The 24,828-nt window shown below is 36.6% G+C and overlaps 5 protein-coding genes and 2 long non-coding RNA genes across 11 annotated transcripts; 3 read left to right on the top strand and 4 right to left on the bottom strand.

Annotated features, from left to right (window-relative positions):
* Positions 1 to 39: 39 nt before the first annotated feature.
* LOC132914409 (glucoside xylosyltransferase 1) lies at positions 40 to 2,127 on the bottom strand. The gene is made up of 2 exons (XM_060973492.1): positions 1,297 to 2,127; positions 40 to 1,216 (listed from the first exon to the last, which is right to left on the bottom strand). The coding sequence occupies exons 1-2, from the start codon at positions 1,735 to 1,737 to the stop codon at positions 563 to 565; spliced, it is 1,095 nt and encodes a 364-aa protein (XP_060829475.1). The 5' UTR covers positions 1,738 to 2,127; the 3' UTR covers positions 40 to 562.
* A 182-nt stretch (positions 2,128 to 2,309) lies between these two features.
* LOC132914401 (kelch-like ECH-associated protein 1B) lies at positions 2,310 to 6,011 on the bottom strand. 2 transcript variants are annotated; one of them, XM_060973480.1, is made up of 7 exons: positions 5,993 to 6,011; positions 4,862 to 5,161; positions 4,618 to 4,782; positions 3,867 to 4,534; positions 3,547 to 3,795; positions 3,172 to 3,470; positions 2,310 to 3,084 (listed from the first exon to the last, which is right to left on the bottom strand). In XM_060973480.1, exons 2-7 carry the CDS (start codon positions 5,150 to 5,152, stop codon positions 2,897 to 2,899), a joined length of 1,860 nt encoding a protein of 619 aa, XP_060829463.1. In that variant the 5' UTR covers positions 5,153 to 5,161; positions 5,993 to 6,011; the 3' UTR covers positions 2,310 to 2,896. The 2 variants fall into 2 exon arrangements, with proteins under 2 accessions (XP_060829463.1, XP_060829462.1); XM_060973479.1 differs by lacking the exon at positions 5,993 to 6,011 and adding an exon at positions 5,255 to 5,685.
* Positions 5,695 to 8,535, top strand: LOC132914420 (uncharacterized). The gene is made up of 2 exons (XR_009659583.1): positions 5,695 to 5,834; positions 8,323 to 8,535. It is a non-coding gene; the product is annotated as an uncharacterized LOC132914420 (long non-coding RNA).
* On the top strand, positions 5,920 to 6,963 carry LOC132914416 (uncharacterized). Its single transcript, XR_009659579.1, has 2 exons — positions 5,920 to 6,043; positions 6,145 to 6,963. It is a non-coding gene; the product is annotated as an uncharacterized LOC132914416 (long non-coding RNA).
* Positions 8,160 to 14,539, bottom strand: LOC132914391 (uncharacterized). 2 transcript variants are annotated; one of them, XM_060973462.1, is made up of 7 exons: positions 14,096 to 14,539; positions 13,007 to 14,022; positions 12,020 to 12,881; positions 11,596 to 11,945; positions 11,135 to 11,507; positions 10,997 to 11,064; positions 8,160 to 10,916 (listed from the first exon to the last, which is right to left on the bottom strand). In XM_060973462.1, exons 1-7 carry the CDS (start codon positions 14,537 to 14,539, stop codon positions 9,986 to 9,988), a joined length of 4,044 nt encoding a protein of 1,347 aa, XP_060829445.1. In that variant the 3' UTR covers positions 8,160 to 9,985. The 2 variants fall into 2 exon arrangements, with proteins under 2 accessions (XP_060829445.1, XP_060829444.1); XM_060973461.1 differs by having other exon boundaries at positions 10,997 to 11,067.
* Positions 14,540 to 15,621: 1,082 nt separating this feature from the next.
* LOC132914393 (cyclin-G-associated kinase) lies at positions 15,622 to 20,677 on the bottom strand. Its single transcript, XM_060973465.1, has 7 exons — positions 20,446 to 20,677; positions 19,790 to 19,851; positions 19,130 to 19,715; positions 18,279 to 19,066; positions 17,487 to 18,206; positions 16,253 to 17,413; positions 15,622 to 16,158 (listed from the first exon to the last, which is right to left on the bottom strand). Exons 1-7 carry the CDS (start codon positions 20,567 to 20,569, stop codon positions 16,051 to 16,053), a joined length of 3,549 nt encoding a protein of 1,182 aa, XP_060829448.1. The 5' UTR covers positions 20,570 to 20,677; the 3' UTR covers positions 15,622 to 16,050.
* Positions 20,678 to 21,473: 796 nt separating this feature from the next.
* LOC132914399 (uncharacterized) lies at positions 21,474 to 24,739 on the top strand. 3 transcript variants are annotated; one of them, XM_060973474.1, is made up of 9 exons: positions 21,474 to 21,687; positions 21,752 to 21,955; positions 22,044 to 22,509; positions 22,586 to 22,902; positions 22,983 to 23,283; positions 23,348 to 23,695; positions 23,759 to 23,874; positions 23,968 to 24,262; positions 24,335 to 24,739. In XM_060973474.1, the coding sequence occupies exons 2-9, from the start codon at positions 21,762 to 21,764 to the stop codon at positions 24,398 to 24,400; spliced, it is 2,103 nt and encodes a 700-aa protein (XP_060829457.1). In that variant the 5' UTR covers positions 21,474 to 21,687; positions 21,752 to 21,761; the 3' UTR covers positions 24,401 to 24,739. The 3 variants fall into 3 exon arrangements, with proteins under 3 accessions (XP_060829457.1, XP_060829458.1, XP_060829459.1); XM_060973475.1 differs by having other exon boundaries at positions 21,475 to 21,687; positions 21,755 to 21,955; XM_060973476.1 differs by lacking the exon at positions 21,474 to 21,687 and having other exon boundaries at positions 21,828 to 21,955; positions 22,033 to 22,509.
* Positions 24,740 to 24,828: the final 89 nt, after the last annotated feature.

Here is a 24,828-nt window from a genome sequence, read left to right on the forward strand (position 1 = left end):
GCGTTATGGTGACTCCATTCGATGGTAAATGGCACTCTGTTAAGTTTGAATGATTCCTTTTATTCCGTATAAGAGAAGTATCACAAAAACGTATATTACGGAATAACAAAATAATTATAGTCAAGTATACAAAACGCTTCTGCATTGGTGGCAATGCAATTGTATAAAATTTTTGTAAAAAGATTCTGAACGGTATACATCTCGTTTAACGACGGTAGTTTTCGTAAAAGTAATTTACATCGAGTTTTAAGTATACAAAGTAGTTCTAAAAATTTGATCCAAAGCTATGTTCAAAGAGTATTGTCGAAATGATCTTAGCTAATAATTATAATAACATAGTTCTTTTCCTTTTTTTATGTTAGACAGTAACAATCACAGCGCATTTGTTAACGAATAAAATCAGAATGCACTATAGAACATAGTCAGTCTGTGTATGAATAGAATTGTTTATACTATACTGTATATTAAATATTGTGTACAAGTTTAAAATTTGTTTCAGTAGCAGGTCGAAGAGGAAGTACTATATTAATTATTCTTTGTATATAGAAGAAATGCTTAAATATTATTGTTGTCCTAAATGTGACTCAGGCTGAGTAATAAACACTTCCCACACTTTACCACAGTTTGACTTATGCTCCAAAGCTAAATAGTTTCTCATTGGCACCAATAGATAGTCATAGGGATCTGTATTCAATTGGTACTCTTGCATGGCTCTGTAAATCGCTCTGAAAGGAGGTTGCTTTTGAGAATGAAAAGTGCCTCTAGAACCATGTAGGACCAAAGCACCTTCTTTCTCTGCTTTTGAGCAGACAGGCATGTACATACAATGGTCAGGCCTGTAATTATATCTGCAAGAGTAGACGTACAATTTTTCAGGATGGTAATGGAATATAATGTTTATTATATCTTGATCTCCCCATGTTATCTTCAATTTATATTCCTTGTGAATCGGTATCACATACTCTATCCATCTGAATTCTCTCATTCTTGTCAGATTCATTAACATCACTCCAGAATTCACACCGAGCTTTCCATAATAGGGATGTTTGGCAAATCTGTTGTACCATCCTGTGTTAGGATCTTCATGTTCTGGACTCAGAGCTGCTAGTTGGCTAGAATTCATCTTCTTGAACTCATCCCAGATCTTTTCCGGTGGAGCCAAGAATAATGTGTCTGTATCCACGTAGAGGACAGCATCTATATCATTTAGCACTGACTGTAATAAATAAACCATACATTTAAATATTAATACATATAATACTTTTTTGTTAGTTAATTAGATTTTTATGAAATTACCGGGAGAAATAATCGTTGAGCTGCACAAGGCTTGAACAGCTTCTTCCACATAGCTGCATCACTGCCTTCGGGGAATGTAATAGGCTTGACAACAAAATCAAATGTTTTGTTTGATAATAGCTTCCATTCTGCTAACTTCTCATTAAAGGCAGGAATTAGGCTGGTTTCTGCCAGAATAATGAACTGTAAGGATCTACATGTAAAGACTAGGGCAGATTTGAGCATAGTTAGCGCTTCATCCACTCTGTCTCCACAAACTACCACACAGATTGTTACTTCTCCTGTTATTGATGGTGGTTGAAGCTTTTTAACAGTAGTAGAAACGACAGCTTCTTTGGTGGGTGCATCGTAGATTTTGTTAGAAAAAGTTGTTAAATTAAGCAGTATTATCAATACGATGAAGATAAGGCACAGAAAAAACAATTTGTACACAGATTTCATCGTTGTACTTATTTGAATTTCACGTAGTCCGCCGAACTTTTTCTGTATTACGATCGGTGGAAATTATCGTGAAAGAACTTATTGTTTTCATGTTCTTTCGTATTGTTTATCATTCAGATAAATATGCTTATACGATCATTATGTTTATAACCTCACTGTACACCTACCATAACTAACAAGTAGGAACTGAATAGTTTAGATGTATACAGATATTATTTACATAAAATTATTAAAAAATTGTTGATTATCTTTGGAATGTAATAATTGTCGCTTTATATGGTATAAAAGTAGATTTTAATGGTAGGAGCATCCGTGCTCCTCAACTTTCGAAAATATCGATTAGTGTGATCCATCTTGACAACAGAACCAGTTTTTGACTCCCACACTCCCACAATTGAATTACATTTTCGGACTGGTAGTGAATCATTATAAACGATATAAATCGAAATATCTCTAAACTAAAGAAATAGTTTTATATTTTATATTTTAATTAGTGCACATTTTTTTTTATTAATAGATAATTATAAATATCGTTGAACTTCTGAAGAATGTTTATTAAAAAAGAACACAGATAATATTTCGAGCATATATATTTTTCATTTTTCTTAATCAAGTCTTTCAACATTTCTTAACATATAATAATTAGGCAGGATATACATTTAATTGATAAGATCAAAAATGCGCGAATTAGTTGTGAATATTTTACATACAGATATTTTACATACAGATCCGCGTGCACGCGTGTGCATGTGTGTCAGTATATTAGTTTAATAATATATTACAAATGTACAGCGATTCAAAAATAAGAAAGTTTTTTTATACAAATTTGATTTTAAAAATAATATATATATATATATGGATAGATAAGGTCCTTATGATTTTAAAGCATATACATATATATGCTATTTTTAATGAAAATAAATCATTGAATCTATCGGAAGGTTCTATCAAGAATAAAATTATAGAATGTTAATGCAGTTCAATTTCCAATAGAGAACTTACATTACAACTCAAAAATACATAATTATCAGTCTGTCACTCGTTCACCGTTTGGGCAACTATTTTCATCATTTCTGCCTTATTTTTTGTATTTGTTTCCCTAGATTAAGAATTTCGTTTATATACCAATATTTAAATTAACACCTGATAATTACATATATCACGATGGTGGTTTCTCTAGAGATATATTATGATCCAGATGATCACAATGGATGGGACACTGGTGGTACGATACCGCACTCGCATGACCCGATCTTCCTGAAGTCATTGGCACTCCCTGCTCCCATGTGTCTTTCATAGGATCGTAAATTTCAACTATATTTAAAAAGTGTTCACCATCATATCCTCCTGTAAATATTGAATAAGAAAACATTCATTAATAAAGTTACAAATCTCAATAAAATCTATACTGTAAAAATATTTTTTGGTTCTCACCCATTGCATACAATTTTCCATCTAGTACTGTAACACTGAGTGCACTACGAGCAATAGTGACACTACTGACTTGATCCCATATATCTCTTTCTGTATCATATCTTTCGACAGAGTTTAATTGCTTTGTTCCATCATATCCTCCCACCACATATATGTATTGTCCAAGGTTGGCTACTCCAGCTCCTGATCGACTACATTTCATGGGTGAAACCATTGTCCACTCATCGTTTTCAGGATGGTAACACTCTACAGAGTTCAGTCGATTTGTTCCATCAAATCCACCAATGGCATAAAGTAATCTGTTATAACCAGAATTCACATAGATAACGTAGTTTAATAAGAAACTTGTAACCTTAAATAATTTGCGAGTTTCACCTATTAACTACAGCTACTCCAACTCCCAGTCTCTTTATGTGCATTGGCTTCACGTTAGTCCAAGTATCGTGATCTGGATCATAACATTCAACGCTATTGTGATATTCTGCACCTGCACTACCTCCAACAGCATATAATAGTCCATCCATAACAGCCACTCCTACTCTGTTCCTTGGTACAGACATTGGGCTGCAAGCTCTCCATTGATCCGTGACTGGATTGTATCTATCAACCCAATCACTATCATATCTGCAAATTCATATAAATTCTTAAAAATGTTATGTCTAATTTCTTATTATCTTTACTTCTAAGAAATTTACCTGCTATCTGGTGAATTATTCCTCCCACCAACAGCATAAAACATACCCTTTAGGAATGCTCCACCCAAGCCAGATCTTGGGACTATTAGTTTAGCATGTTGAGTCCAAGTTTTTTCATCTACGTTATACCCCTCTAGCAAATCTAAAGAATGTTTCAAGAAACCACCAGCTATGTATATCACTCTGCGAGTGTTAGGTGTTCTCTCTTTTACCACTGGCTTTTTATGAAGAGTCAAATCTTTAAAGATCTGTGCAAGGTACTCTCTGCATGCAGGTACTTTCTTCAGAACGTCACAGTTTTTCATTTGTTCTCTAAGGAAGTTAGGAGTGAGATACTGACACCTCACTGCATGCAATATGTGCTCCATTTTGGGTCCTCTGGCTTCTTCATTATATTTGACCCATTTTAACACTGCATTGTACACTTCTCTCTCTTCCTGTACATTCAGCTCATCCTTTCTCACTAGTGCTATCAATTGCATTGCCGATAACTGTAGGAACTCTTCTTCCTGACATATCTGACTAAAATGTTGAACAATAAATTGATTTGCTTTCTGACATAAATTTTGACAACCATGTTGTTCAGCAAAATTAGCAATTCCAATAGCATTTGTGGGATCTAATTGTCTTTCCAAGAATACACAACACGCATCTATGACATTACTAACCTGCACCATAAATGTAAAAATAGTATATTAGATACTGTGACATCTTTTTTTTTACTAGAAAAATGTACTTATCTTTTACATACCTGAAACATGGTGGCTGCTGATAAAAGAGAGCACACTGTAATCTCTGTGACTCTTATTTGGCCAGTATACATGAAATACATTAAACGTGCCATTGTTGTTGGGCTGACACCTTGAAGTTTTACCCTAGACATTTCAGATTCTTTCAAACCTCCCGTAAACATTGCCTAAAATATTGAAAACAACCCAATGTAATTTTTGTATTTGTCCAGTGTATATTTTTTGTATGTCTTTAAGGTAAATTACCTTAAAATATGGACTAGCGGCAGCTAAAATTACTTTGTGTGCATAGAATAACTCTGACCCTACTTCCAATATAACATCAGTGAGCATATGATGACTGCGCATGATGAACATCATCTTCATAGCATCTTTAATATAATTTGCCATGTAAAAGGTCATGTCACCAAGATCTCCATGTTTCTCCGTAGAATCTAGGCCTTCACTCTCGGTCATGAACGAAGAACTAGATCCAAGATTTTTGGAATGGAAGCTGCTAGAAGCTTCTTTTTTCATACAACAATCTTCCTCATCCATTAAAATAACCTATGAAAGAATTAAGTTCACCAATAATAGACAAATCTTACACAACTAAGCATTACATATAAACCATATTTCAAAAACACAAGAAATACTTACAAGAATGACCGAAGAATCGCCGGCAAAACAGAGAAATGCAAATCAATTACGAATAAAAATTCGCTATCTTGATAAATTTCCCAAATTAAAATAAATTAAGAAGGGAAGAGGAGATGCGATAGAGCGAACATAATTTGAAGGGCTAAGTTGCCAATTAATTAATTAATCGTGCTCGATGGCGCAGATATGAACAATAAGTACTAGTGAATATGATGTTGACGTTGGCTCACGTCAGACGTGAAATTATTATTTGCACGTGCTTTCAAAGAATCCTGTGAGTTGACAAATTTTTCTTTCTCCAAGATGAGCATCGATATCTTAACGTCTATTCTAACGTATTACTTAAGGACTGATAAGAGTAACTCGTTACTCGAGATCGGCTTCTGAATGAAAAATGTACATTCCACCCATGCTCGTAATACGTACGTCAATATTTTACATGTGTGTCTGTGAAAAATTTGGGCGGTAAAGCGTGAAAAAACGAAATGCAGAGAATTAATCGTTCGGAAGACAACAGCGAATACGTTTATATTTACATGTCACTATACCGCAAGCAGCTCGGTCGTACCGAGATAATAAGGTAATAAGAGACAGTGTCTAGGTATACGGTTACCACACGGGGCTATGTACGAGACAAACACAAGCGAAAGTTCGACCGTGAAACAACACTCGTGATCGTAGATGACGTGAATGACTTGCATTTATTTCGCTTTGATGATCAAGCACGTTAGCAGCTACTCAGGTTTTTACCTTTGAGACCGTTCGCGCACCTTTGAACCAATACGTCCGGTAATTTTTCTGGCTCGCATTTTGTCATCCAGGAATCCGTTTAATATGTTTTAAATATTTGTTAAGTTATGTGTATGCATTTGTATTCTACATCGTTTCAGTAAATTGATGGTAAACTGAAAATGTTGGAGAGATTCACCTATAAAAAATGACAATCGTTAGATTTACATTACATATTTATGAGTTAATTATGTAAGGATTGAGAAACGAGAAAGTTATAGGTTGAAGTTTTTAGGAGTTTGAAATTGGGAAAATGAGAGACCACGTTTATTTTGAGACAATATATTTATTTCTTATTAATATGGAGTTTTCAACAATAACAGTATAATAGTAGGCGTAACAAGAGAGACGAGGTAGGTTACGAGGAACCTAACCTAATACCGTACGCCAACAAGTCACCGCCGTAACAGAATCTCTGTGATTTATTATACAACTACTTCGTGTAATCCTCTACTTTATGATTTTACAATACTTATTTCGTTTCCTTAAAGTTGCATTACGCTTAAGTTATGATTTATGCAACTTTAATGCAACGTAAGTAGCAATTGATCTACCAAATTAAAGACGTTTTTAAAGTAATGGTTAGTTCTTGATAAGTATTTATGAATTAGATCTTATTAGTTTTTACTCGCATTACCAAAACGAAAGAGTAGTACAGAAGTACCTATATTGAGCCTCAAGAATTTTTTAGCATTGCATTCTATGCAGTTGAGAAGTTTACTATTAAATCTCCACAATGTACAAAGTTCCATTGTAATTGTTGAAAAAATAAATTTCAAAGATAGTAGGAACCTTGTTCTGTGAATTAAGACATTTTTCTATGCATAGAATTCAATCAACAAGTCCTCAGTATTTGATACTTCCTATTTGTTAATTTGTTAGTATATTCTGTACCTTATATTGGAAATGTTCTCATAATTAAGCGACAAATCCAAATATCTTGTGAATTTGAAGAGGAAATGCTCTTTTTCTTGACTTATTTGCGATGTATAGTTAATGTCTGTCTTTCATTGAGAAGTTTTAATTGTTTTTAAGAGAGCCCTGAAGAATGCATTATATTTAATGCGATAATATTATTTGGCAGGATCTTAAAATCAATATAACAATAGTTGAAATTATGGCAGTGTTTTATAGTATAGAATAATCTTATTGCCATTAGACGTGGAAATAACGTGTTAAGGCTATTAGAATGTTATTAATACTTTAATTACTAGTTATCTCTAATAACTGAATCATACAAATTTATATTAGATTTATTATCAAGCAATAAATATTCCTTTTGTTTCAAAGTTCAAATTTTTGAAAGTTTGAATTTTAAATCTGTTATTTTTATGGGCATTATTGATGAGAACAATGAGAACACTTCATGATATTAATTTAGAGAATGGAAAGAAAAGAGCACTAAAAGATCCAAAAGTTTTAATTAACTAAGGGGAATTCACTAAATTCTACATTAAATAGGCCGATTCAATTTTTTTGATTATCGCATGTAATAATTTTCAGAATATTTGATTTGCAATTGAATAATAAAGGTAGAAGTACAGATGAATTTTGCTCTGATCTTTCCATAAAATGCTCACACTGTACAGGTTCTTGTTGGCGCACAATGAAGTAGGGGGCTCGACCTTTAATTCAGTGCAATAATGCCTCTTCAGGTATCTAGAGTAGAAGACACATATGTACAAAGACTTTCAAAAGACAGGTTTCTTTTTTCTCTTTTTTTATGCATTTTGGAGTAAATTGGAGAAAAGAATATATATGATCACTACTGAACTAAATTACCGGCAGAACCCACTTATTAAAGAATGTTACAGCTATTAATTAATTTAATAAGTCTATCTTTGATTTAGTTAGGCTTGGGTGACTCTAAACTGGCCCCCTATATCTTTGTATTTTGATTACTTCCTGAATCTGCTATTGCAAGCAAGCCAGTCGTTTTTCTTTGTTATTCAATCGAAAGAAATTTATGGAAATTATCTTTATTGTTTGTAACACAATGATATTTGTCTTTGTTTCCTCATCATCATGTATGAAATATTCTCGAAAGTCTGTTAGCTAAAAAATGGCAGGTGTAAACATGTAGGTGCTGACAGTGTAAATGGTAAAACAAATGTAGTTACTTATAAATTGGGACACTTTCATTGGTAGAAGTTACACTCGTTATACATCAGATTGAAGATTCAATAGTTGTATGTAGTCAGCCTGCGAGCAACTTATGTTGTCTTATAGAGTCTCTGAAGCGTAGTCTGAATTTAGTGAAATGTATTTTTGAATTTCAGGGATGATAACTAACATGCATTTGTGAGAGTCTCTATCTCGTTAGACTTTCAAGAATTTCAGTTACGAGTGTCGGATACAGTGCCTAACGAGAAAACTATGAAACTAAATCGCTATCCTCTATGTATAATTTATAATTATATAGCGAATTGTTCGATAATACGATTAAACGCTATATTCATAAGTAAAGAATTGGGCGGATCGACTACTCCTAAGGCCTCGCTCATCAATTATTTTCAATTAATTTAGTCCCACACATTCATTCTAACAGTCTAAGTTTGGGTAGTTGGGATCAAGTTGGAACGATGATAGTTCATTTTCAGTTTGACAAAAAAAAAAAAAAAAAATAAAAAAAAAAAAGAAAAAAGGAAAAAGAAGTATAAAGGAAGAGGAAAAGAACATTTTGAGATAGAGAGTGTATATATGTGCGTGTCCTTCATTTTCAGTTTGACGAAAAAAAGGAAAAAGAAAGTATAAAGGAAGAGGAAAAGAACATTTTGAGATAGAGAGTGTATATATGTGCGTGTTCAATTCCAATGATCCGTGGATGCGTGTGTGCAATTCCTGGATAAATTTTTCTTCACCTATCAGTCTAATAATTGGTGGAAGGTTATTGCACAGTAAACACACGATTTCTTCCACTATCAGTGAATGAAATTACAAATAGAATGATTAATGTGTGCATACAATTATCGTCGTTAAATGTTTGCTGATAGAATTTCATTCCATATAATGGTATACCAGCTTTCGGTAAAAAAGTGACTCGTCCGATTAAAATTTCGTCCGCCTTTCAATATATTTTATTATTCATTCTTTTATTTTGAATGAGATAATTTTTAATAAGATTATGTATTTTTTTCTTTTAGTAAATGGTCATTCTACGCTGAGAGTTCTACGGGCGAGTCTCTCCTTTTCTCTCCTCTTATGAGAGAAATACTAGAAGGTTTATGGCAGTATGTGAGTCAGCAAAATTCCGTAGACCAGCGATTCTCAGCTTTCACTTATTTCTATTCATTGTCGATTCTTTCTACTTTAATATATGCCATTGTCTTATGCGGTCGTTCAAATCTCCATCACCAATTTGTTTCAGATGGCAAACTGAAAGATATCGATGAGTTATCTACGAATGATCAAAAGTAATTTGAGAAATACGGCAGTGTACGATATCTAATAATCATATTATAATTTTAAGAGAGACTCGCCCAGACCGACAGCCTCTGTAGAGTTAAAATGCCAACAAGAAAATACTTTAGTTACTCGTTTAAGTCGCTACTCGTTAAGACAATCTACTAAAGTTTTATAGCACTTTTTTTCCATTTTTTTTATCAACATACTCTATCAGTATTATCAATGTACGTAACAACATGAACAGATAAAGAGATTTCACTCTTTCTTCTTGAGAGAATCTCTTTCTTGTGTTACACTTTAATTACCTCCAGAGACACTGCGTCTATATATATATACTTTTTCCTTTATATATATATCTTTTTGTTTTACTGTTTGTCGGATTTTTTTTTTTCTTCTACAAATTGACCTATAAATCTGATATTGCTTAAATCAACCAAAGCCCCTCAGAGGCAACGATCCTCGAAGCTTTTATGGCTCACTTCTGCAAGAACTCTCTCTGTCTCTTTATTAAAATTAGGTGAGATAGCCTGTCGTCTATCAAGGGGGATGAAGGTCGCGGTGGTGGGCTCTGGCACTTAAAATCGCTTTCAATTCGGACTCTAACTGCTTTTTCGTTCGTTCGCTTACCGATCGGCCTCCTACCACCGGTTGAGCGGTGAGTCTTGGTGACGGTAGATCGGCCATCAGCTTGCCGGTGTCTCTGTTCTCATGGCTTCTGGCTCTTCTTATAGGCTTCTTGATGGGTAGGGGATCGTTCTGAATCTTCTCATGGGACGGTCGCTCTAAGGATAACGTCATCTCCTGGTTCAGCGTATAAGAGCAGCCGCCAGCGACCGTTTCGGAGGACCTACTGATATCTAGAGTTCCCGAACCCCATTCACGAGATAGTTTCCGTCCGATAGCGGAAGTTAGTTCATTATTAGGGGATAATAATGGACTCTTGGACATTTGATGGCTGGACGAGTGTGGTGGCCTCAACGTGGCAAACACTGGGAACGATTGCCCTCGTTTTGCAGGACTTCTCGCGTATCTGGGTGTAGGAGCACCTCCCCCAGTGGATTCACCCTTGATCGTTGGTGTCGTACTTCCCGTGGAATCGCTTTTCGTTGGCGCTAGCGGTCTTAGCGTTGCACTGCCACCGAAATTAGAGCCTAGACGCGGTGGTGGTGATCCTCCATCTCCGTGGCTCAAGCGACGACCTACTGTTTCCAAAGGGCTTCTAGCTCTGAGGTTAGTGCTGCTCAGAGTGAATTCTCTGGGTTTCATTGGGGCCTCCAGGCTGATCGGAGACAATCCTAGCCTGGAACTTGATAAATTGGTCGAACTTCTGCTTTTCTCTGATCTCTTTGGACTTCGAGGCATCAGAGGGCTCTTGCTCTTGCTTCTTTCTCTTCCTTTTACAGTTTTTTCCTCTTCCTCTTTCTCTTGCTCTTCCGATACAGTTTCTATCTTTTCCTCTTGTTGGACTCTGCGAAATTGAAACGATTTACCGATTAGTTTTACGGATTGGAGTAATCAAGTAAGATTAATGGATTCTTCGCCTCTCACCTCCGGATCTCCTGGATCATCTCGAAGAACTGAGCTTTACTTTTGCGCCTTCGACGTTGTTCGTGTTCCTTCTGGAACATGGCTACCTTGTAGATATATGAAAAAAGTTACAGTCTACGGAAGCAAAAAGTCACTTACTCGCTTGACACTCTTTTGAAACAGGGAGGCGATCTGACCCTGTCGTACCGTGTGAACCAGTTCTCTGGCAGCGTGGTGTGGCGACACCAGCTCCACGCAATTGATGAATCTATACAATTTCTGTGAGAAGAACATCACGTTACGGCTGCGCCATATAGAGTCCTCCGGTCTATGTCTCAATCTGGGCAACGTATATTTGTAAAACAAGTGTTCTCCAGCTAAAATAATTGTACCAAGTACAACGCCCATTCCTAGAAGGCAGAATACGCCGGCAACAGAAGCTACACCCAGAGGTCTGGGTTGTCCTCCTTGTTCATGGTCAAGGCCAGTATCCATTCCTTCTCTTCCTCGAATGCAAGGTAAACCACCATACCTGTTGTGATCATTTTTTCCCCAATTATTCGACCGTATTCACTTGCAATTTTTAATTAAATGACAGTATTCTTGTGAAAGTAGCTTACCATTTTTCTTGCAGGATATCCAGTAGTCCAGTGCTCGTGTAATTAGCTATAACTTTAGATATACTTTCTTTCAAAGGATGACCCTTAGTAAGGGCGACGGCATATGTGTCTTCATTTATGGTGTCTCCGATCTTTTGTAATCGACAACCATCGTCTATCGCCCGATAATAATCTAAAATAGGAGTATCAGCTATGAGAATATCTAAAGTACCATTTCTTAATTTCTCCACGCCCTCGGCGATGTTCGACAAAGAATATCTGGCCATGTGAGACCACAATTGTGTGTTTGCTTTCTGTACATAGTATTCGGCTGCGGATGCTCTTGGTGCTCCAACCCTTTGCAACAGTAACTGCAACACATAACACAATCACTAGCTAGTTTATCCAGAAATAAGATATACTATCCTAAGCAAAATTTGCTTACACTTTTATCGTGATAATTGCTCACTGCAGGGTGGAAAAAGAGACCCGCGATAAGAGCAGCTATATTGGCCGTATAGGAAGCCACGAAGATAACGGAGAAACCGCCCCAAATGTTGATTAGAAACTTGTTAGGCCAAGACTTTGGTGCCTTGAAGGCGACCAAATGTCCACAAAGAAGACCCCACATTACCCACAAAGCAGAAGCTATCGAGAAGTTCTTGCTTCGTTGTCTACCCCATGGGTTCAGGCCGAATGGACTGAACCATTCGTACAGTGCCACTGCTATAGCAGTAAAATTCAACGACGTAAAAACAGCGATCCACAGCTCTGTGCTGAATGGAAATAGGAAAGCAAATAGCGAGATTTCTGACTTGAGCTTTGGCGCAGTGAGGAAGCTGACCCCACTGAAGAAATACGGTGTCGTGAAGTCGACTACTTCTGCTCTACGAGCAGACACGCTGAGTGGTGCGAAGGCTAATTGAGCTCGACCAGAGACCAGTTCTCCCATGATTCCGTTCCATGTGCTGCCGTTTCTCTTACCGAACAGGCCATCGTTTACTAGATACAAGTCGTATCGGAATCCTAGTTCACGAGACACAAGGGACATCAAGTCCATGCTTAGACCGTAACAACACATCAAGGTATTTTCTTGACGACAAAACAGTCCTCTTAAGCAAAGACCTTCCTGTAGATTCGTAACCATCGTGAACGGTGGTGCCAGTGCTGTTACTATGCGATACATTGGCATGCCAATTTTTTCGCCTCCTTGCTCCAGGTACGCTGGCACGATTCCACCTCCTGGCCAAATTATCGTGTCTAGATGAACCTCCTTTCCACCTTTCACCGTGCCGACTTTCGTCCATCTATGTGGAAGAACATTGGAATACATTATCTCGAACATAGTGTTTTGAATAATCGGAGCAATCTAGATTTAGAATTGTAAGGATAGACTTAATTATTTTAAAAGAACGTTTAATTAAACACACACCTCAATTGAGTCTTATTTCCTGGAAATCTTATGGCTTGTAAGTTCAGCAACTGGAACTTAGCCTTGTCCTTGGAAAGTTGACTCACGGAATTTCTTAACTTCTGAGTCAATGTCTTGGAAACATTGTGCCTCATTTTGCTCATCAAAAATTTGGCGCTACTTTTTGGAAAGCATTCTGGTACGAAGTTCTCTTCGAGCTGAGCTTCTCCCAAACGGTTCAGTCTGGGTTTTACTTCTAAGAATGTTTCGTCCAGCGCCTGAGAGGTCTCCCTGATCATTCTGGATAATATAGTGTCACTACCCATCAATTTTATACCAGAGGGTCTCAACGCTAGCATACCGACTGGCATAAAATCCTTGGAATTCAATTCTTTGTCCATTATTCTAATATCCTCGTCGTCGTCAAAATTAAAGCTTCTATCTTCTTGTTTGTTCACAGACCTCTCGCTCTGCCACCTATATTCTTGTAATCGATGTATATCGTTCGCTAAACTGGGCAAAGAGTTTAACGATAACTGGCTTTCCGCTACGAGATTCGCGTTTCGGTTTATACTCTCTACGGGTGAAGGATTTTCATTCGTTGCTATCGACGATCTTGAGCTGTGTATAATAGTAGAACTGATTATATTTGGTTCGTTGGGTCTCAGTTCTGCTTTCAGATCCAACCAGAGCCACAGAAATCTTCCTGCAAGCATTTCATATTTACCAGCCACAGCTAGGATTCTTCGTGCACTGTTCAAGTCACAACCCATCACTATGACTCCTCCACTGCCACCCTCTTCGGCAACTCTTTTGAGTCTCATCCTTAAGGTCTTGTCATTCGTTGGAAGATGTATAATAGTTCTAGGTGTTAAAGTCGTTTGGTTCGCGTGTAAAAGATGAGTCATTGGCAGCAAGGTAGTATCTATAAGGAGAGTGAATGCATGCCAATTTGCTCTATGCATCAAGGCAGCAGCAGCTGCTCCCACTTCCCTTGTACTAGAACCTATACGACTTTCGTATTGACCAATATTTCCCTGTAAATTCGAATCTTTTGTTAACTACATAAAAGCTATTTTTTAGGAAAACAGTTTATCCATGACTACAAACCTGTCTAAGGAAATCCTCGTGTGTGAATGGTAGCCACAAGGCTGGAATATTCAAGGAAGCTGCAGCAGTGACGAGAAATTTGGCTGCAGATCCTCCTCCAATGATGAGACTCAACACAGTTTTCCCAGCTTTGATTTCATTACAGAATTTGCTTAACAGTGACAGAGGATAAGACAGCGAATCTGTCTTGACTGGTGCCTCTATGAAAGACACGTTCATGTCTGCATGAGATGACTCCAGCCTTGCCTTCTCCCATGCTTTTTGTACATCTGTCTTCAGTGAACCCTGTGGTTGTGTCAGACACAGCACGATACGCCATGCAGCATAAGATGTTCGAAACCGTCCCTTAATGGCTCTCACAGATCTGGCAGGATCCGTAGAGCAGAGACAGAAACAAGTACCCAGCAAAAAGAGGAATAGAAATCTCCAAGCGAAGCCGAACATCTTCTTCGCTTTTCTATCTTTCTCTCCACTTTGTTATTCTTTGCTTAGCTCTTCTGACTTACATCATTCATGTAAGGTTCCAATCTGTAATCGTTGAAACCGGAATTAACGAATTATTCGTCATTGATATTCCTTGTATATGATTACATGAGTCAGTTGTGGTTCATGGACGTGTCACAAATTAGTCTCACATTGTTGACAATGCTACATACAGATATCTCGTGTTTCTAGCGTGTTTGCGCGATTAATGCCATGATTAATCTGATTCTGACACAAAACCTTGCCTTGCTTCCGTAAAAGGTGCTTTTTTATTTCATACTTTCTCTCTGAAACGTTTTTTAATCATTTGCGCACTCCAGTTTCCAAGGTCCACACTTTATTAAAAAAAATCTTGAAACTTTTCACGCATAACGAAACAGTGTATAAAATCGGATAAATTTAACGATTAATTTTAGGAAATTTGAACGCGTACAGAGGAAAAAGAGCTATGACAGTTTACCTTTTCCCGAAGCGAATCATATGTCGCAGATCCGGGGGTGGGTGAAGAGCAGTACGAAGATTACTTCTTAGCCGCCACATAATAGCTATCGATTAGGTAACCGTATCAATTGTCGTAAAATAATGTCAATTGGTCAGTGTGGAAGACAGGGATGAACCGTCACTTGCCCTCTTGTAGACGTCCTACCCCGTGCATAACAGCCATTTTCGAGCAGCCCCTCCCTTTAAATTTCACCCCTACAGTACACATACCATTCTCTCGCGCAAATACGTGTTATACCACACGTACTTATATATCTATCTCTCATGTGCGTCTCTCTGTGGACCATGAGACATCGAACATTAAGATTGGGTTCTACTGTTTCAATTTCTCAACTTCCCTCTAAAAGATATTAAAATTGTGGTCTTGTTTTTTTATTATTAACGTAAATAAAATAGTCACTTTTTAAATAAATAATCCCCTTTTTTATTGTATAAAAAATTACAAAAAATGGTATTTAAAATTATTTGGAATTTGTTAGATGTTTAAAAAGTCTTGGTTAAATAGACAGTGGATGGACGGTGGAATATGGAAGAGACTGTAATCGGCCGGAAAATATCTTTATATATTTGGAATCTTCCTTAATTTACATTTTGCCTTATATACATATACACGTTATGCCGCAGTTACGTCTAATACAGTTCCCCCTTTTTTAAGTGATCTTACAAGGCTTTTTTCATATGATAAGAAGATGCATGTACATAGGTAGCCATTCAGATGCAGCTTTTTCGAAAATTTGCATTCGCTATAATCCCTTAATTGCTTCTTCTTTTTTCTTTTTCCGCTACAGCTGAGATAACATTAGTCGGAATGTAACACGGAGAGTCATGTCTTACCAATAATAATAATATAGTCAATATCTTACAATTAATAATAATTAATAATAATTAATAATATTCTCGGGTCTCTCTTTCTGCTAGGAACTACCTTAACTCGTGGACATAACAAGTATATAACAGTCAGATCGGAATAATTAACTAAATAAGTTTTGTTGCGACGCATCGTTCTCGAATGTACTCCATGCATTGTTCAGTTCCATGAAAATTAACTTTGCAATGTTCTCGTTAGCCGTTCCTGCTTGCTATAAAGAATAGTATGAAAAAGGATTAGAAACGATATCGTTGTTGATATCTATATTAAAATTTTACTCGATAGTTTCAGATTTTGAATAATACCTTATCCGGATGCACAGCCAAACAAGCTTTCCTATAAGCTTTCTTCACGTCCGCAGCAGAAACTAACTGATGCATCTCGCACCGTTGCCATCTGTCGGCTTCTGGCCAGAGAACCGTATGCATCGAACAAAGAAGAGCTCTTAAATTACCCTTCTTTCCTTCTGTCCATTCGGCAATCTTCAATCTATCTGGATCCATATTCTTAGCAGCTTCTACTTTTCTCATTTGATTTATTGTCTTTGGGCTGTCTTTCTCTGCTTTCCTCGAACTGAAGAAATTATAGCCTTGACTGCCCAATAGATCCTCGAAGGCATCTCCACTCGATTTGCTTGTTTTATTGCCTGTTGCACCGCTATCAGCAGCAGCAGCAGCAGCAGCAGCAGCAGCAGCAGCAGCAGCAGCGGCGGCGGTATTGGTCTCGGTAGTTGCGCTCCTGTGCGTATTGGGGCTAGAGTGTATCGGTGTGCTAGCTGGAGCGGGGCTAGCGGATTGTGGAGTATTAGAGTTCCTCGGCGTGCCATTCCAACTAGACGTTAATCCAGCTCCCAGGGAGCTAGCAAGACTCGCGAAGGGATCCTTGTTTTGAGCTGCAAAGTTGGGGACGCTCGAATTTCTTGGGAAGTTTTCCTCGGATAGAGGCTTCGGATTATTCGGTTTAGAACCTTGCATACTTCCTAAGAGATTCGCAGTGTTTCCACCGAGTGGATCAAATAAATCGTTTAGGTTTTGCTTAGTAGTAGGCTGTCTATGATTGAAGAACAAATTGTTCAAATTATTATTAGCATTGTCATTCCTAGTAGTAGGCTGATCGTGTCCAAAGAGTAGATCGTTTTGGACAGGATCGGTAATAGTGGGCACGGTGTTTTTCGTTTCTTGTTGAATAAAATCACCGAAGCCTCCTAAGAGATCACTTTCTTTTTGACTAGTTAAATTTGACGAGTTAGAAAAAATATCTAATCCCGGGTTTACTGTAGACTGCACAGTATTATTCAAGGTACTGGTGTCTGGCATTCCTAGGTTCAATAAATCTGCTTCTTGTAACTTGATTTCCTCTTTTATTTGCTCTTCTATGTCCTCTACTGGTTGTTGAGGTATTTCTTGTTGTACATTAACGTTGCTTTGTGCTTCGACTGGTTGCGAAGTCGTTACTTCTCTCTGAACCTAACATTTTTACATCGAAATACCATAAAATCTCTAAACTTTAATTATTTTTAATAGACTTTCTGTAACTTACCTCTTCTGGTTTAGAGATTCTAAAGCTCTCTAAAGTTTCTTCCATTTCCAAAGTAGATCCGAATAATGGATCTGGTTCCAATTTCGAGGATATTTCCGCTTCCCAAGGAGCTGGAACTCTTGCCATCTTTGGATTCTCCTCAGCCATCATAATATTCAAAATAACACTGAAATTCCCGCCTATTTCAGGCGCATCATCGAGATCCTTCTTCTTGAACGTTAAAGCAGATTCACTAAGCGGTATATAACCAGTATGAAAATGAACAGAGGCAATTTTAATTCCTATCATACGACCCAGCTGCTGCCTGGCGTGGAATATAACTAAGGTAACATCTCCTCTAACGGTAGCATTGCCAAGTGCCAACTGAACCTTTCCCTTCATCATTCCAAACAGCTTTATATCCTCGTATTCTGGTCTCTTAGTGGAAAATACTAAAGCTCCGTTGCTATAAATATCGACATAAGGTCTACAACCATCTTTTGCCCTAGTAAATAGTGGAACAGGCTTAATTACTAAGGAACAAAGGGCTAGAGGTTTTGTATGAGGCTGTACACCGGTACTCAGCAAGCTCATATAGTTAATACAACGTAATTCCGAAGGTTGCAGCTGGGGAGGCTGTCGCCTTGTTATGAACATCGCTATGGCTTCTTCAGGTGTGGAGAATGCTCTAGCGTATATTAGTAAGGTACACGCGATCGTGGCGCTGGCTCTATATCCATCCTAAAAGAAGGAAGCAACATTAAAAAATATTATGGCTTCTAATTAGTCTAAGAGTCTCCAAAGTATACTCACACTGCAATACAACACTACGATGTGATTAAAATCGGCGTTCAGGTATCGATAAATATCCTGACATATTTGATAGAGAGCTGATAACAGCGGGGCATTAGAATCTGAGGAAGCATAGGCGAAAGAACAGTCGATATGTCTACCAGGAAGTCTAGACACGTTTGGTCGACCTCGAGATAAATTATACAATTGTATACGAGCTGGCGGAGGATGTCGAGCTTGTAAAAATGCTCTTACATCCTCCACATGGTTAGCTCTATAGGCAGACTCTATTCCATCTGCTGGATAGGGCATAATTAATATACGCGACGTTAAGTAACTGGCATCTAATTCAGTTCTGGCCATGCTCTGTTGCATAGAGTACATCACTTTGCTCGAAGTATCCTTCAAGTTTCGCAAAATGCTGCCAGCACCGCCTTTCAATGAGCTAAATAGGCCTGTCGGTTGAGCTACGGGGATCTTGGCGACTGCAGTTTGAGTCGCTGGAGTAGATTTTGGAGGTGGTACGTTTACTGGAGGAGATGGTCTCGGTGGCGGAGTGGGTGTGCTAGGTGGTTGAGTAGGTCTGGGAGGCGGTGGAGTCTTCACTGAAACTTCCACTTTCGGGGGTTCTCTAGGATCAAAGTTGTTTGACTCAGCTATCGCTGCTAACCGCTCCAAAATCATTGATGTAGTCAGCCTTCGTATCGGAGACACATCAAGACATCCTTTTACTATGTCATGTAAACAGGCTAAGCGAGGATTAGGCGGAAGTGAAGTGTACTTGCCATTAACTATTGCGAGCTTGTTACCTACAAATGAAATGAAATTAAATAAGAATCGACTCTACTATTAACATGATATGAATTGAATACCTTCAGGAAATGGATGCCTTAGTGTTATTAGAGAGTATATTATACATCCAAGCGCCCAACAATCAACTGGAGGACCAATGGGCTCATTGTTCCATGTATCCATCATCTCTGGAGCTCGATACATGGGTGTAGTATATTTCGCCATCTGATCCTCCAAGGTGGCGCGTTTTTGAGCATTCCAAGATGGATTTGGCAAGATTTGCTGATTGGAAGTACTACCAAAATCGCAGAGCTTGATCAGACCATCGCTCCCGATTAGAAAATTCTCTAATTTTATGTCCCTGTGTACTAGTGGTTCAGGTTGCTGACTGTGCATATGGTGCACAGCCCTTGTAGCCTGGTAGGCTATTTTACAGATCTGAGCAAGAGTCAGAGAATTCGTCGATAAACTTCTGAGCGTATCTGCGACTGTACCTCCAGGACATAATTCCGTTACTAATAAATACTCGTATCCTTGACGATCCTCTCGTTCGAAACGTTGAGCATAGAGATACTGGATTATATTTGGGTGGCCAGATAGTCTTTTCAAAATCTCTATCTCCTGCATAATACTTCTGTTAGCATCTTCATCAACTGCTATAAGCCTCTGGAAGAATAAGTGCAGATCAGTATAATCTTCTGTAGCTACTTTAGAATAATGTAAATGGATGAGTGATTTACCTTAAGTGCATACTCTTTTCCTGTATTTATGTCTTCAACTGCAAATACCAAGGCCCAACCACCTGTTGATAGAAGTATTTCAATATTCACCAGAATAAATAATTTAGAAAGAAATATAGTCTGAAGTACTAGAGAAGTGTGTGATAAAGTTTACACATCAAACTTTTATTTCAGTAATAATGTTTTTTAAATATCGTTATTTCTGAATGAATCAGCAATCCTTTACCATGGAAAAGCAATTGTATATAATTCCTTGTCTCAATTTTAATTCATTTATGTTTTCATTACAACAAACTATATTAAATTCAGATAATGAATTATATATTCAAGTAAAGTATATAGCAACACCTGCTAATAATATATAGGTATTTGAATGCATATACCTTAGTTAATTGGCTGTTTTTAAAAACAATCTAGATATAGCAAACTGGTTCACTAGTATTGTATAGCTGAATGTCAAAACACATTTGACACATGTCAAGAGGAGAATAATATACATTGTTGGCACAGTGTCAGCTATTGTTTTATATAGTATAAATTGCATCGAAAAACAAGTATTTTTATTCGATAATTAAAAACGGTTATAATATGGAAATGTTTTAATTAGGATGTGGAATTGTGTGACAGTGGAGTGCTAGAAGGGTTGACAGACTCACCCTCGGCGAGTAGTCTGGTCACACGTAATTTCACATTGTTGATTTCCAGTATTTGTCCGACGTATTCATTGGTATTCGTGGCTCCGTTCAAATATCCCAGAGCGGATCTTAAATAATCTGACATATTTCCTTTAAAATATCCCGTCGAACCCCCAGAAAGCGTTTCTGTACGTTACAATGCAGACAGCCGATGCTGTCCGGCCATACTGTCTTTCTGACGTCACCGACAGTGCCGTATCAGTGGTATTTTTGTATTCTAAAAATGATAATCTCTGTTTCTTTCACACAAATTAATTATTTCGTTAATTAACAAGTTAACGTAATTACTCTGTGATAATATCAATTTAGAAAGTGTAGGGTAAATTGGAGATATTTACAATTAGTGACGATCCGACAGTACCGTATCAATGACATTTCTGTGTACTAGATGTATAGAGATATAAAGACAGAGTACACGAGTCATATGTTACCGTGTAAATGGATTCGATATGGGAGTAGAAAAGAGAAGGCTGCATGGAGGCGTCGCTCGTTGATTAGTGTTATACTTAATTATTTACTATATGAATGTGCGTACGTTATTAGATGAGGACACAAGAGGTCTCTGTACAGCGTTCTCTTTTCATTCTTATATCGCTTTCCTTTATCGCTCGCTCACATCTTTATATCCTTATGATTAGAAAGCTGATAACAATTTATATGATAATCTATAATTAATTGACAATCTATATGTACAATTAGTAATCACAAATATGTATGATACATACAAATAGGATATAAAATATTAAAAATTTAAAAATATTAAAATGGTCCAAGCTAATTTTTATTTTACAGTTAAATTTTTAACATTTGTGGCTTTCGTGAAAATAAATAATATCTTCTTCTACCAGTTGAATATTAGGAATTAGCAAGTCATAATAAGTTATTATTAATAATAATTATAAGAAAAAATATTATTTTGTATTACAGGTAATCTCCAGAGAGAAAGTTAAAAAAAATTTTCTACTACTTGGTTTTTGAAAAGAGTGCAATTTATTAGTTTGCACGAAACACGCGCATGCGTGTAGAAAATTCGTAAAATCACGACCTGATGCGATGATTAATTGCTTTTCCTTCGATTCTATGAATTCTTTCGCCCTGTACTACTAGTTCAATTCATTATCGATAATAGAGTAAATAACACCGTGCGAGTTTTTGAGATAAGCAGACCCAGTGGTCGTGCTTTGGAACTTGTAATACATACTTGTGAGTCTTGTTATTGTTATCATCTTGATGATGTATTTTTATTGAATGGTTCAATCATTTTCAGAAGTTTGAGAATGGCGAAATTTGTAAAATTTACAAAATTAAGATCTTCTACGGACAGCACCTTCTGGGCAAAGTTTGTGGAATTGAAGATTGACAAATTCAAACTTGATGAGAAAGGTGTCAATCTATGGGGAAATTACAGTCTCCAATCGTTAAACGAAGACAACACCAATCCATTGGTGTTGGATTTCACATCGTTCAATGAGTAAGATCATGTCTGTGACATAATTTTTTATTTCAACCATTGTATTTCAAATATCTGTCAGAGTTAATTCTATATAGGTAATTTTTAGAGACTTGGAGACATTAAATAATAATTCATCGGTTCTCTGCTTTGGACATATGATTAATACAAATACTTTTGAAGCATTTCGTCAAATTAATCCTGAACAATTCATCAATTCCATGGGAAAGGATATTATAAATAATATTCAAGATGGAACAATATTGCAAAACCCATGGAAATTGTCATTGTTTTTAGTCTTGGCTTATTCAGATTTAAAAAAATATAAATTTTATTATTGGGTTGCACATCCAACTCCATTGAAATTACCTGAAATGTATTATCAAGAATCTCCACAATCAATTAATGAAGAATTCACAGCGAGACAAGTAGAAGATTTGTGTCAACATTTTTTACAATTAGATAGTAGGACAAAAAGTTATTTTACAGTTTCAATATCAAAAGAAGGTAAACTGAGTATTATTGACTTGGCAACAGGAGTAGAAACAATTAATGCAAGGGAAAAGCAATCACAAGTATATTAAAAGATTTATTTTATATAAAAATACTATACAATTCTTTTTATATATGTATATTTACCTATTTTTCTAGGAATATAGTGAAATATATTTTGCATTTTATGACCCATGTACGACTTCCAATCCAGGTTGGCCTTTACGTAATCTTTTATGCCTCTTATGTTGGCATTGTCCTATATATTATTTTTCAAAAAACATTAAATTCATATCCATACGAGGGAGTAAAGCACAGAAAAGTATTGTTTTTAAGCTTAAGACCAAAGAATATGAAAATTATAAAGACATAAGAGATGCTTTGTTTATGAGTCATCTGGTGGGTTGGGAAAGCAACTCAAACGATAAATTGGGTCCCACCATAGTTAATTTATCCGATACAATGGATCCAACCAAGTAATTATTTTAAAAAAAATTAAATACTAACGATAAGTACGTATATCAAATATTTCAGTGGCATTTTTATCTTCTATCAGATTGTCAGACAGAGCTATCAATCTGAACTTGAAGCTAATGAAATGGCGTCTTGCTCCTGACCTAGATTTAGAAAAGATCTGTAATCTTAAGTGTCTTTTATTAGGCGCTGGAACCTTAGGTTGTTCCGTAGCAAGAGTTCTCCTAGGTTGGGGAGTTAATAACATAACTTTCGTCGATAGCTCCAACGTATCTCATAGCAACACAGTGCGACAAAGTTTATACAGTCACCAGGATGCTGTGAAGCATAAGTATAAAGCATATGCAGCTAAGGACGCTCTATTGAACATCCGACCGAGCATAGTGAGTACATAAAAATTTTTAATTTCATCGATGCTTTGTTAAATTAATTTTACTAATAACATAGAATGCAGAAGGTGTAGTTTTACACATTCCAATGCCCGGACATGTTGTTGGTAAAAGTATGCTGGATTCTACGAAACAGTCGCTGGAAAAATTGGAAGAACTTGTCGAGAAGAGCGACGTTGTCTTTCTTCTATTGGATTCTCGAGAAGCCAGGTGGCTACCTACGGTTCTCTGCGCTGCTAAGAACAAGATTGCCATCAATGCAGCTTTGGGTTTTGATTCTTATACAGTACAGAGGCACGGTACTCGAAATTTCACTAGTCCAGTTTCACCAGACTTGGATGCTAGGAATCCCCGCGGTATGGACCTCGGTTGCTATTTTTGTAACGATGTAACACAGCCTGGAAATGTAAGTCTATCATAAAATTATTACTATTCTTATTCCTTTTATAAAAGTTACTTTATTCTATAGTCACAAACTGACAGAACATTGGATCAGCAATGCACAGTTAGCAGGCCGGGTTTATCACAGATTGCTGCAGGATTAGCAGTCGAGTTATTGGTAGCTTTGTTGCAGCACTCTCAAGGGTAAAAAAAAAATAATACAAACTTTAATACAAATAAAAGTTCAATATATTACAATTGCCTATAATTAATGGTTTATTGTTTTATATCTAACAGAATTGAGGCAGAAGCGTTGGTGGGTAACAGCAGAGATAATATTAGCCCAAGCGATACAGAATTGGTAGGCTTGTTGGGATGTATACCACATACGATACGAGGTTCCCTGTGGAATTACGATACTCAGTTAACGATTACTCATAGATTTACATCCTGCACAGCTTGCTCTGTGCCTATTATCACGGAATATAAAAATCGGGGTTTATCTTTCGTTTTGGACGCATGTAATATACCGAATTATTTAGAAAAATTATCAGGACTGGAGCAAATACTTAAAAGGCCTGATTTAGACGAGGTACATATATTCCAAAAATTTTATTTTGAATCATTCAATTCTGTCAATTTTTTATTACATTTTTAATTACAGCTTTGTTACGCGTTGGATAGCATAAGCGATGACGATGAGGATGATGGAAATGATGTGATACCTTAAATATGCGAAGTTTTCTCTTTAACAAAGTTCTAGTTCTTGTAATACAATATTTAAAGAATTCAATTTTACCACATAAAAAGCATTGGAAGAATTTATAATCTAATATCCATATCCGTTAATTGCAATCGCTTTATTTTAATTTTTTTATCATTATGTTGACATTTGACATTAATGTATGTCAAAATCTCATTACAAGATATGTCTTATTACGTACATGACTTGTGTATACAGATTTTATGCAAATATTAGAAGAGTATACAAGAGGTTACGCCTCTGAATTTGTTTTTAACGCTAAATGTGTTGAATAAAACATTTGAATTGCCTGAAAATTAAAAGAAAGACAGGTATTCTATTCTATGTCCCCTATATATATTTAAAAAAATCATCTATAGTACTGTTGTTCCTTAATAATCCTTGGTTTACAGGCT

The sequence above is a fragment of the Bombus pascuorum genome, chromosome 15 (assembly GCF_905332965.1).
Source record: "Bombus pascuorum chromosome 15, iyBomPasc1.1, whole genome shotgun sequence".
NCBI classification, from domain to species: domain Eukaryota; kingdom Metazoa; phylum Arthropoda; class Insecta; order Hymenoptera; family Apidae; genus Bombus; species Bombus pascuorum.

Bases quoted from the DNA above. Each gene is read 5' to 3' on its own strand.
- LOC132914409 (XM_060973492.1), bottom strand. From the start codon at position 1,737: ATGAAATCTGTGTACAAATTGTTTTTTCTGTGCCTTATCTTCATCGTA. The intron at 1,217-1,296 runs GTAATTTCATAA...TATTTATTACAG, and splicing joins CTCAACGATTATTTCTCCCG to TCAGTGCTAAATGATATAGA.
- LOC132914401 (XM_060973480.1), bottom strand. From the start codon at position 5,152: ATGGATGAGGAAGATTGTTGTATGAAAAAAGAAGCTTCTAGCAGCTTC. The intron at 4,535-4,617 runs GTATGTAAAAGA...TTTATGGTGCAG, and splicing joins CAGCAGCCACCATGTTTCAG to GTTAGTAATGTCATAGATGC. The intron at 3,471-3,546 runs GTGAAACTCGCA...TGGTTATAACAG, and splicing joins GGAGTAGCTGTAGTTAATAG to ATTACTTTATGCCATTGGTG.
- LOC132914391 (XM_060973461.1), bottom strand. From the start codon at position 14,539: ATGTTCGGCTTCGCTTGGAGATTTCTATTCCTCTTTTTGCTGGGTACT. The intron at 11,946-12,019 runs GTAAGCAAATTT...TATGTGTTGCAG, and splicing joins GCAATTATCACGATAAAAGT to TTACTGTTGCAAAGGGTTGG. The intron at 11,068-11,134 runs GTAAGTGACTTT...GCCATGTTCCAG, and splicing joins TTCAAAAGAGTGTCAAGCGA to AAGGAACACGAACAACGTCG.
- LOC132914393 (XM_060973465.1), bottom strand. From the start codon at position 20,569: ATGTCAGATTATTTAAGATCCGCTCTGGGATATTTGAACGGAGCCACG. The intron at 19,852-20,445 runs GTGAGTCTGTCA...TTCTATCAACAG, and splicing joins GACCAGACTACTCGCCGAGG to GTGGTTGGGCCTTGGTATTT. The intron at 18,207-18,278 runs GTGAGTATACTT...TCCTTCTTTTAG, and splicing joins TCGTAGTGTTGTATTGCAGT to GATGGATATAGAGCCAGCGC.
- LOC132914399 (XM_060973474.1), top strand. From the start codon at position 21,762: ATGGCGAAATTTGTAAAATTTACAAAATTAAGATCTTCTACGGACAGC. The intron at 21,956-22,043 runs GTAAGATCATGT...GGTAATTTTTAG, and splicing joins GATTTCACATCGTTCAATGA to AGACTTGGAGACATTAAATA. The intron at 22,510-22,585 runs GTATATTAAAAG...CTATTTTTCTAG, and splicing joins CAAGGGAAAAGCAATCACAA to GAATATAGTGAAATATATTT.